General features: G+C 36.2%; 2 protein-coding genes across 2 annotated transcripts; one reads left to right on the top strand and one right to left on the bottom strand.

Annotated features, from left to right (window-relative positions):
- The first annotated feature begins 1,310 nt into the window (after positions 1 to 1,310).
- On the top strand, positions 1,311 to 4,690 carry LOC103830771 (protein HOTHEAD). The gene is made up of 6 exons (XM_009106587.3): positions 1,311 to 1,559; positions 1,987 to 2,377; positions 2,878 to 3,188; positions 3,280 to 3,665; positions 3,738 to 4,306; positions 4,392 to 4,690. Exons 1-6 carry the CDS (start codon positions 1,463 to 1,465, stop codon positions 4,444 to 4,446), a joined length of 1,809 nt encoding a protein of 602 aa, XP_009104835.1. The 5' UTR covers positions 1,311 to 1,462; the 3' UTR covers positions 4,447 to 4,690.
- A 1,428-nt stretch (positions 4,691 to 6,118) lies between these two features.
- LOC103830770 (beta-galactosidase 17) lies at positions 6,119 to 10,488 on the bottom strand. Its single transcript, XM_009106586.3, has 19 exons — positions 10,241 to 10,488; positions 9,981 to 10,085; positions 9,708 to 9,903; positions 9,530 to 9,618; positions 9,116 to 9,196; positions 8,838 to 8,932; positions 8,687 to 8,757; positions 8,471 to 8,561; positions 8,284 to 8,401; positions 8,112 to 8,207; positions 7,985 to 8,033; positions 7,715 to 7,902; positions 7,528 to 7,599; positions 7,276 to 7,428; positions 7,141 to 7,191; positions 6,876 to 7,026; positions 6,660 to 6,805; positions 6,513 to 6,578; positions 6,119 to 6,365 (listed from the first exon to the last, which is right to left on the bottom strand). Exons 1-19 carry the CDS (start codon positions 10,433 to 10,435, stop codon positions 6,261 to 6,263), a joined length of 2,118 nt encoding a protein of 705 aa, XP_009104834.1. The 5' UTR covers positions 10,436 to 10,488; the 3' UTR covers positions 6,119 to 6,260.
- Between the last annotated feature and the right edge of the window lie 1,408 nt (positions 10,489 to 11,896).

The following is an 11,896-nucleotide window of genomic DNA, read 5'->3' as shown; positions in this document are numbered from 1 at the left end:
GTCTAAAAAGGTTTGCGCACTAATAACCACTCATACAAATAATACTCCTTCACATATAAACTCATTAATCCCTATTCCCATTATATAAAACTTTCAAATTTTGTAGTTACTTTATATACTTTTGTTCTTATACTTGTGACTGGTTTAAAGTACTGCGATCTATATGACTAACGTACGTGATGCGATGTGACATTTTAATCAATAATCCTACTCTAAATTCAATACTAAAATACAATTTTTTTTATTCTTTGAAATAAAATTGGCAACTAACTCATCCGAGGTTATTCTAATTTTGTTAGTAAAACCCATGATCACATGCTCAAAACGGAACGTGTTTTCTGTTTGGTTAGGTAGGTGAAGCTAATCAATTAAATTAGCTGTCCGACTCCAAAAATACATGACTCGTGAAGATTTTGTTAACTCACAGTTATGGTCATAATTACGATCCACTAAACAAAACTACTCGCCAAAAACATGGCTCCGTATATTGTCGTTTTATGCTGGTTTGGTTAGGTGAAGATGATTAATGGAAACACTTTTTAATCTATCAAGTCTTTGATCCAACGGCTACCAGACCTCCTATTTCAACCGTTTCATATCGCCATTAATGACATAGACAAGCTGTACAACTCTCCTTTTTATCTTTCAATTATTTTTATTATTATATGATACTAATAACTTATTTTTACAACTGGTCCCATAAGTCAAAACAAATCAAATGATTTATTATCACCATGGTAAAACGGTGAAAGCAACCCTCTTAAGTCTTTGTTTCTGATAAAAGATGAAAATGTAAATGATAATGACTGTTCTAATAAGCAGTGAAGTGTACTTATCATTAATTTCTGCAAGACACTATTCCGCGACAGTAAGTCATATAATAAAGTACTAACAGTCTAATATTAGAAGCTAGAAGTTTTGTTATTAGGTGACTATTTATAATTAACCAACTAGTTCTCGTAGTTAACCGTGTAGGAATTCTGGAGGTTGTGTTTTCGATTTACAATGAAAAGAGTTTCTCATAGAAAATTTACATGTTGAAATTCATGGTTCCAGAACTTTCTAGTGATAAAAATACTATTTATAGATAAATTGCAAACAACTCAATAAGTAAGATTATACACTTATCTTTTTCATTTGCTATTTTCGACAAAAATGGGACACACTCAAGACCCGATTTCGTTTGTGTGAGACCACCAACATATAGTATTTATCAACTCATTCTCTTACTATTTATTTTTTACCGAGATGCTGCCTACCTAAATTCGATGAATTTGTATAACTAATTCGTATAAATAGTTACATATTACGTATAACAATATATAGAAATGTAGGTGTAATTAATATAGTTGCTCAGTTGGATCCTAAGTGTTATTTATAGGAGAAAGGTACACACAAAACAAGACCATTCATCAAAAGCCACATAAGAAGTTGAAGCAGAAGCAAAAAAAAACATAAATCTATGTTTTGGTTTCTGCAGTCTCCAATGGCTCTCAAGCTCTTTCTCTTTGCTCTTCTTATCTCTCTCCCAACTTCTCTCTCCTCCACTGCTTCTAAAGGTTGCTCCTCTCTTCACACAATTCTCACCAACTTTAATTTCTGTTTTCTTCTTAGTGTTGTGTTTGAAGTATATATTTTCTTTCTCTCTTAGTCGTTGACAATTCTTTGGAGTTGTGGAGATATGTTTCTCAAAATTAGCTTATGTCCGAATTTGGTCACAGGCATATACTTTATATAACCACTCTACCATGAGTTACTCATTTCTTGAAGGAGAAACTCTGTTTCTTGATTCATCAGGACCGAATCTGGAGTGATTAGGACACTAACAACAGTTCAGTCTTGTTTTTACGCATAATGTTATGTTTTTTTGTTGGGTTATGTTCTGCTCACGACATTTAATTGTGTAGTTACTTCTACCAACTACCCGCACTTGTTTGGTCCTTGTCTAGTTAATAAAATAACGATACAAACATTTTTTTTATGTAGGTAAAGAGCAGAAGCTGAAGTTCAATCCTTATAGATACACGTTCATCGATAAAGCCAGCACATTCGCATCATCTTCCTCATCTTCTTTTTCATCCAACGGTCGAGACTCCACCTACGACTACATAGTCATCGGGGGCGGAACCGCAGGCTGTCCCCTCGCCGCAACGCTGTCACGGAATTTCAGCGTTCTTGTTTTAGAAAGAGGGGGCGTTCCGTTTACAAACGCAAACGTCTCTTTCCTCAGGAACTTCCACATCGGACTTGCTGACACGTCGGCTTCCTCTGCATCTCAGGCGTTTGTTTCCACTGACGGCGTTTATAACGCTCGTGCTAGAGTTCTCGGCGGCGGTTCTTGTATTAATGCTGGTTTCTACTCCAGAGCCGATGCTGCGTAAGTAATTATTACATTATGTTTAGGAAAAAAAACAAGATTATGAATAGTGAAGCTTGAAATAGATCTTGTTATTTATAAAGAAATCATATATTCTCTCTGTTTTTAAAATATAAATATTTTATTAGAAATGTTTGCTTCTTAAAATACATTTTCAATGTTTTATATATTTTATGAGTTAATATTGTTAAATCGTAAATGTTCTAAAAAATAATTGTATTTACTAAATTACTACTGGATAAAAATTATTGTAAATAGTTAATTACAGATCATATATTTATTATCAAATTATAAATAATGTGTTTTCTTAATATATATAAATAAACAAAAACTTTATTTTTCAGAAACTGAGGGATTAGTTGATAACTTGATATGATCCATGCCTCGTGTCATTATTGGTCAGTGTTACATCTCTGAAAACGCACCGATCAAGAATGTTGTTTAATAATGGGCTATACGATCACGTCTTTTAATGTTTTACACGTTTTCGAATGGTATAGGTTCGTGAAGCGAGCAGGATGGGATCCGAAGCTAGTGAACGAGTCGTATCCATGGGTGGAGCGAGAGATCGTTCATCAACCGAAGCTAACGTTATGGCAGAAAGCTCTGAGAGACAGTCTTTTAGAAGTTGGAGTCAGACCTTTCAATGGCTACACGTACGATCACGTCTCCGGCACAAAGATCGGCGGCACAATCTTCGATAGGTTCGGCCGTCGTCACACCGCGGCAGAGCTTCTTGCTTACGCTAACCCTCAGAAACTCAGAGTCTTGATCTACGCCACCGTGCAAAAGATAGTCTTTGACACATCTGGTACTTTGCGTGCCTTCCAAGTTACCGAAGAACTTACTATTTTGGTTTTTAGAAGCTAATGTTTTCAATGTTTTTTTTGTTTTGGATGCAGGAGCAAGACCTAGAGTGACAGGAGTGATATTCAAAGACGAGAATGGTAATCAACACCAGGCTCTACTCTCGAATAGAAAGGGAAGTGAAGTGATCTTGTCTAGTGGAGCTATAGGGTCACCACAGATGCTGATGTTAAGTGGAATTGGACCTAAGAGAGAGCTTCAGAGGCTGAAGATTCCTTTGGTGCTAGAGAATGAGCATGTGGGGAAAGGAATGGCTGATAATCCGATGAACACCATCTTGGTGCCTTCGAAGCAGCCTATAGAGCAGTCACTTATCCAGACTGTTGGAATCACAAAGATGGGTGTATATGTTGAAGCCAGCACTGGCTTTGGACAATCCCCTGAGAGCATTCATACTCACTATGGGGTTATGTCAGATAAGGTAACCATAAACTACATAACTTATATCTTATTAGCATCTTTGTATGTGAATGGTCTTTGAATTTTTCTGCAGAATGAATTGTTTTCCACCATACCTGCAAAGCAGAGAAGACCAGAAGCAACACAAGCTTACATCAGAAGAAACAAGTACCAACTTCATGAAGCCTTCAATGGAAGTTTCATCTTGGAGAAACTAGCTTACCCAATCTCTAGAGGGCATTTGAGTTTGCTCAACACAAATGTAGATGACAACCCTTCAGTCACCTTCAACTACTTCAAACACCCGGTGGATCTCCAACGCTGCGTTGAAGCCATTCGTCTGGTTTCAAAAGTTGTGACGTCTAAACGCTTCCTAAACTACACACAATGCGACAAGCAAAACGTACACGAGATGCTTAGCTTAAGTGTCAAGGCAAACATCAATCTAAGACCAAAGCAAGTGAATGATACCAAATCAATGGCTCAGTTCTGTAAAGATACTGTTGTCACAATATGGCACTATCATGGTGGTTGTCTTGTGGGTAAAGTAGTGAGCCCTGACCGCAAAGTTCTCGGTGTCAATAGGCTCAGAGTTATTGATGGTTCCACATTTGACGAGTCTCCTGGAACCAACCCTCAAGCCACGGTCATGATGATGGGAAGGTAAATTGAAATCAATAGTAACATAATGGATTTGAGTTTTACTTTAACTTCAATATATAAACAGAGAATTTGTCAATCTTTGCAGATACATGGGAGTCAAGATCCTCCGAAAGAGACTTGGAAACAAGGCAGGTGTTTAGTCTACAAGTTGAGATGTTATCACACAACGTAACTCGTTGGATAATTTCTCCATCTCTGGTTATTTTGATATTCTATTCATTGAAATATAGGATCAGATTGTGTAATGAACTGTGTGTAAGCCTATTTAGGGCAATCAGATTTGTTTGCTTGTGTGAGAAGTTAATCATGGTTTCTGTCTGAATGTTATCATGCCTTGCCTTTGGGCTGATTTGTTTTCAGATTTAGTTTTAACAATTTTCTCAATCTATAGCAAATATATAATTTACATACAATAATTTTGGTAATTTATTTAAATAAAGGAAAAACCAACACTAAATCAATGGCTCAGTTCTTCAAAGACAATTTACATAACAAGCTGATGATGAATTAAGTTAAAGCTTTGCTTGAAGGCTTAGCGCTTAAGACACACATGATTTTGTGAACCACAAGAACTTAGTCTATGAACAAACATGACAATTGTTAAAACTAACCTTATGTTCTATGCTAATGCTTGCTTGACATGTGTTGTACACATGGATGTCTCCAGCTTGGTCTTTCACGATCACACATGATCTTGTAAACCATACCAGCTGAATCTAGAAAGTAAGCATTAGCATAGAAGATAAGGTTATGCATAACTACGTGGGATTGACAAGTCGTCTATAAACATTTAGAAAAAGTTTTTTTTTTCGTGAGAAGTAAAAAGTTAGAAAACATCTTTGTGTGTACCTATGTTGCACTAAAACAAGTACATGATGAAAATGAAGACATACAACGACAAACATAAAATATATGGATACTAATCATAGACTTCAATGCAAGTATCTCTAACAATAGTTTCACAATAAATCTTAACATAAAAGAACATTTCATATAATATATCTTAAGTATTAATAAAATTAAATCTTTTAATAAATTAATTTTAAAATCAGTTTGTTTCCTCAGGTGTGTTATGCAACAATTTTATTCCACAATATATAATGTTTCCAGCATTCTTTCAAATTATCCAAGTCAGCTTTTTGATAGTCTATTCAAAGGAAATAATTTGAAATATGGATTTGAGAAGATTTTTCATTTGTCTATAAATATATTAGTGTAACAATGTTATTGGTTAACATCGATGGGAAGAAGATATCGATTGTTAACATGGTTTTGTTAGTTTATTAATTTGGGTTTTCAAGCTTCATTTCTAATATTTATTTTCATTTTGTGTATATAAACCGGTGAGAGTTTAGTTCTTTGAAAGTATAAGTGGCAGTAAACAAATTATTTCCACTCCTAGTTGCGGTAAGAACTAGAATCAGAACTATCCACGATGAGTTATCATTGACAAATGGCTCATTCTTTTTTTCTCACTTCGTATGGCAGTCCTTTTTCTCAATTCATCTATTAGTTATGTTGTAAACTGTTATTTAGATTTTGTCTAACTCTTTAAAAATAGTTTCACAATAAATCTTAACAATGAAATAATTTGAAACATGGATTTGAGAAAAAATTTCATTTGTCTATAAATACATCAGTGTAACCAATGTTATTTAATGCCGATTGTTAACATGGTTTTCTTAGTTTATTAATTTAGAGTCTTGTTGCTTTAAAAGTTAAGTGTAACAAACAAATTATTTCCTCTCCTCGTTGCTGTAAGACCTAGAATCAGAACTATCCACGATGAGTTATCATTGACAAATGGCTCATTTTCTTCACTTAATGTATGCTATAGATTATAAACTGTTATTTAAGATTTTGTTGTGCTATGAATATTTTGTTATTGACTAACTTTTTTAAGAACCCAAAAAAACATGATTGGTCAAATACTGGCTACTGCACAACTAAACGGCTACAACTGATTGACTTTGGAATCATTTGAACCGCATGTGAAGTCTTCCTGATCCACTGACCGAAGCAAAAGGTCGACATGTGGAGATTCCAACTCAAAGATCACCTGAAAAAAGCCTTTTCAGCAAATCTAAGTGATCCAAAGATGCAATGAGTAATGTATAGAGTCTCTAATTCCCAAAATACTAAAACGGTTCCATCCCTCTGTCCTAACAAAGCAGTCTACTAGATTTCATGTTCTTGTTGACATTACCACAGAATTTCTGCCAGGCTTAAGGAGTGGCGCAGGAACGTAGAGGTTGCATTGTGGTCCAACAGACTGCAAAAAGAGAGAGACATGTATAAGGAGAAACTCTAAGATACCCTGTTCACTGGATAAGATTTTAGGACAGAGCTTTACCGGCCAATATCTTCCTATGTTGAATTTATTGATAAAAGCAACTCCTTTACCCCAACCGTTGAATGATAGATAAGTGTCTTTGCTTTCTTTAACACTGCTGATAGAGAACTCACCAGCGAACAGAGCTGGTTCCTTTTGACCCACATCTACAGATAAGCGTAAGAAGCAATTAGCTTAAACCAAGGACATGCTGGAAGAGAAAAATTGAGCACTGACCTTTAATAAGCTCAAACTTCTTACTTCTCTTTTTGGTACGTTGTATCTCGAAACTGAAATTCGGCATTTGGTTTAAGTTGTGAAAAGGAATTGGTATCATCTTCCATCCGTGGAGAATCTGACCATCTAAATAAACCGTTGACAGAATACCCTGGAAAGTAATACAAAGAGACCTTTCACGAACTAAAGAGATCATAGGTACAAACTAAAAGTAATCAAGAAAAGTGTATCAGATGCGTGAGATAATGTGTGAAATGAGTCTTACCTTCTCATCAAAGATATATGGCCCGTAATTTACACGTCCCATGTTTTCAACCTAATGGAAAATTTATCAAATTGATGAATCCACATTCTACAGCTCACCATAGAGGTAAAAAATCTTATCAGTGGATTCTCTTACCAGAATAAATAAGCTAGTGTTAGAGGCACACTCAGTAGTTGGAATAGAAACAGGTTGGTTGTTCCATCTCTCAGTTGTACCAATGTATCGCAGTACTCCCCCATCAACATCTTGGGAAAGGCAGGACACAAACACTTGACCTCTGTCATGAACCTGCAACGCATTAAGTCTCCCGGATTCTATCTCTACCATGATTATAAAAGAAAAAGCTACATATACATATTGCCAGTGTATTCAGATTGAAAGGAATACCTTGGGTATTCTTAGTATATTCCCACTCTTTTTGGAAATGTATGAAGATTCATATACAAGAAATCCAAACATCTGGGAGCAAGATAATAAGGAATCAGATTACACAAAGTAAAATAATATTAGACCATTTCTTGGTAAGGAAATGATTAAGCTGCACCAAGGGGGAGAGACTAACGATATTTCATACCTGTCCAGCAGATTCCATTGAAATTGGGTTGGTGGAAGTGATCACATCTACAGGATCTGTCATACTCATCAAATCAAACAGAGATATTGTCCTCTGCATCTTGATTGAGCCGTACGCTTTCCGTTTGTTACTGGAGGGGACATTGGAGTGAGGTGGAGCACTGTACTTCTTAATCACTCTCTGGAGAGCTGCCAAAAATGGCACAAAGTTTAATAAAGGAAACAAAGCAAGGCCCGTAAATAGCTAAAAGCAATCATAAGATCATCAAACCTTTGAATTTTGGATTATCTATGTCACCAGATTCCTTAATTGGAGCATCCTGAAGAACCAAAAAAACTACTTTAGAACACATGTTAAGAGTTTTAGGTAACGGACTAATGGTGTGACATTTCCCTACATAATCATAGGAAGTCAGATCTGGTTTGTAGTCGAATTGATCAGAGCCAGTATTTGCTCCATTGTAGAAACCAAAGTTTGTTCCTCCATGCACCATCTGAACATCACCATACACGAACCTCAAGAATTATCATTAATTATTGTTTTGTAAATGAATGTTTTTAAGCACATACATATAGCACAGCAGAACCATTTCGGGACAATATCTTTTCAAGGGAAGCTGCCGTAAATTCAGCATCTGTTTTCGCAATCTTCTCACCCCAATGCGTAAGCCAACCAGTGTAGAACTCCCTGTATCACACAACTCAAATGGATTGTAAATGAGGAATTAGTTCATTTTAGAAGTTTGGCGTCACTTACGAAGAAAGTGGAGGTGATCTTCCTGGAGCATTAAACTTTTTTTGCAATTCAAATATAGGCCAAGGGTCATCACCCGTACTGAAGTCAACAGCTATCAGAAAGATGTAGTTGTTTGTCATTTTTATAAACCACTATTTCGTTTTACAATCAATCATGTTCCGGAGGACGTGTTTTATCAGGAAGAAGATAACAAATCATCTGAATGATTTACATTACCTGAGTAGACATTATATAAGGGGACATTTCCTTTCTCAAGTGTTTCTCTTGTACCTCCATCGGTTGTATACCTGAAGATCATTAACAGTGATACCACAATTTATTTTCACATGAGATAATGTCATATTGTTGAAGATGTACAAAGTCTTACAGAATAATGTCATTCCCCAGGTGTCCCCTAGCCATAGTAACTAGATTACGAAGATAAGCTTTGTCATTTCCATATGACCCATATTCATTTTCAATCTGAAAAAAAAAACAACCTAGACTTGACAAACTTGCCAACATAAAAGACCCAGCCTCTAGCTTCACATAGTGTTCCAGGTTTAGTAGAAGCCAACACATCATATAAAGTGTACATATGCCAAAATCACTAGAATAAACCAGGATAAATGATACAGTATTGGAACATTGTTTTCTTGTGCATACCTGGACCATTATAACAGGACCACCGTTGCTGTAAAGCAGAGGAAATACCTTCCGCAATAAAATATTCCACCATCTTTCCACCTGTGATATGTTTTGTTATGAATAACTCTACTTTTAAGGAACAGTCTTAAAATGCGGTGTGTGAAGAACATTGCAGAGTGGGAAAATAAGGTAGTAAATGATCAATATGGGGGACACAATATAGAGATTATCCCAAGCAAAAAAACGAAGATGTGACATGCCTTTCAAATAGTACACAAGCAGGGAAGAGGAAGTGCTGAGCTGAATAAACAGAAAGGAGCAATCAAGTTAACACAATAAATGCTCACTTCAATGAATCATGCAAAATTATTCATAGTTTCCACTCATTCTAATTACCACTACCAATGGATCCTACTATTAATGATTACTTACCAACTTAAGGTATGCAGGATCTGCTGTCCTTAGTCTCAGAGGTGGTTTCACAGCAAGTAACCAAGCAGGAAAACCGCCCAAATCCCATTCTGTGATGGAAACAGGAACATATATCAGCATTTGTTTGTGTAAAAACAATTGAAGCAAGTCATAAGAAAACAGCAAAATTAACAGATACCTCCACAGATATAAGGTCCAGCACGCAGCATAACCAGTAAATCTAGTTTCTGACAAAGCTTGATAAAAGACACAAGATCAGCAATGCCCTCAAAGACAAACTTCCCAGGCTTTGGTTCGTGCAGATTCCAAGGAACATACGTTTGTATAGTATTCAGACCTAAAGCCTTGGCTCTCATAAGCCTATCTTCCCAGTACTGCCATGCCATCAATCTAGCATCATCATAAAAATCATCTACATAACTAGTAGTTATGCAAAGAGAGAGGACAATACCTCAGGAAGAACTCGGAAGTAGTGCAAATCACCACCAATGATCTGGAAAGTATTCTCATCTTTCCAGAACTTGTCGTCTTTTATATAAAATCTCCGAGACATCATCTACAAGTTCAAATGAAAGTTGACAACTTACACACATGAAATGAGAACCATCCACTCCAGCAGTGAGACAGAACCAAATCATACTTGTTTGGATCCAGCAGCATCAAAGAAGCAAACTCTCAGTAGTAATCTCTGAAAGTATGAATCTTTCTTACCTTCTCGTCTCGACTTAGCGCAGGAGGCAGATACTGATGAGAGGACAGTGACGGAAGGAGAGCAAAGACAGGAACACAGATTCCGACAGCCACAAGAAACAGAAGCAACACGAAAGCCAAACGATGTCTTCCTGTTGATGGCCTGCTTATCTTCGCCATCGTCCCTCTTCTACAAAAGTAAGCTTGATCTAACATGTCTCAAAACAGGGCACCATTGTCGATTTCGTGCCGGAAAAAAATCAAAACCGGTTTAAACAAATCGAATTCCTAAACCGGGTGAACTACTAATCACAAAAACATGAGTTTTGAGACGGAGAGAAAGCTGTAGTTCCAAAACCAAAAAGAAAAAGTCTACTTAAGAAGTGTCTATTACACAAACAAGGTTCTGACAGCATACCGGTCGATATCCTAACTTTGATGTTCCTTAAAGAGCTAGACTTGACAAGGACTAGCTACCTGAAATTGCGACAGAAGATCGCTGCTTGGTCTTGTAGGTGGCTGTGGTAAAACCTCTGTAATAAGCATGATCGGAGTAATTACTGATCGACCGTTGCAGCTTGGTCTATAACACGATTTGATTTTTGGTAAATTTAATAACCAACTTGCATAACCAACACCCATGTTGCATTAGAGTTGTTTACACTTTACACATTAACTAGCACAGTTTCTTGAGATCCACCTAGTATCTTCAGTCAGCTTTGTCGGTTTTAGTGCTGATAATACTTGTTCAGTGGGCTGTTTAGCCAAATCCAGCATCTCAAAGGGCATTATGCCTCCTTTAAAACCCTTTTGTTTGAGTATTTCAACGTCCATTCCGACTATAAGTTCGTTGGAGTTACCGTTTCAAGGATACAAGTGAAAATTATCTACAGATTTCTTTTCCATCCAGCAAAACTCTCCATGTAACCATGTCTATACTTTGTTTTATCGTATTGCTTTCTTTTTTGCTCTTTTTACCATCGAGATTAACTACTTCGATTGTAATCATGTAAACTTTGTTGGACCTTTTTAATATAATCAGTTGACAAAGTTGCGGTGGTGAACTAAGTTGCGGTGGATTAAATTGGTGGAGTAAAGTTGTGGGACTTGAAGCAATAATATCCTCTAATTATCTAATTTCGGTGACCAACTCTGGCCAAGACCAGAGAGTTTTAGTTTGGTGGAAGACTAATTATTATGCTGAGGAATGTCAAACTGAGATTTGGTGTGCACAGATTTTAATTGAGATTTGGGGTCACAAGATGGTTCAAGGATGCATAGAGTGGTCTGAGAATGTGTTTACCTTCCAGGGATGTCATGATGATGATTCTGAATTCCTTTTGCATTCTGCTTTAGTAAAACATGATTATTGAGTTTTGTTTTGTCCTTGAGAAAATTTTATGAGTTTTATAAATTTATTTAAGTGTACTACAAAAGGATTTGGTTAATGAACTTTTCTGAAGGATAGAAAATATAGGACAGCTTTTGTTTGTTGATGATGGAAAAACATAAACATTTAATATATTAGGAGGCCGTTCTTCCTAAAGTTCAAACCCATGATTATAACATGTATATTAAAACTGACTTCCTCATAGTTCAACGTATTTACAGACAAAACAGGAGATTGATCTTCTGTCTATACAAGTATTCAAGATATCATTATATGTTTTATGCAAA

Source organism: Brassica rapa, chromosome A07 (genome assembly GCF_000309985.2).
Source record: "Brassica rapa cultivar Chiifu-401-42 chromosome A07, CAAS_Brap_v3.01, whole genome shotgun sequence".
Taxonomy (NCBI): Eukaryota; Viridiplantae; Streptophyta; class Magnoliopsida; order Brassicales; family Brassicaceae; genus Brassica; species Brassica rapa.
Note: the sequence above shows the minus strand (reverse complement) of the source record. Positions and strands in the feature narration are given on the sequence as shown.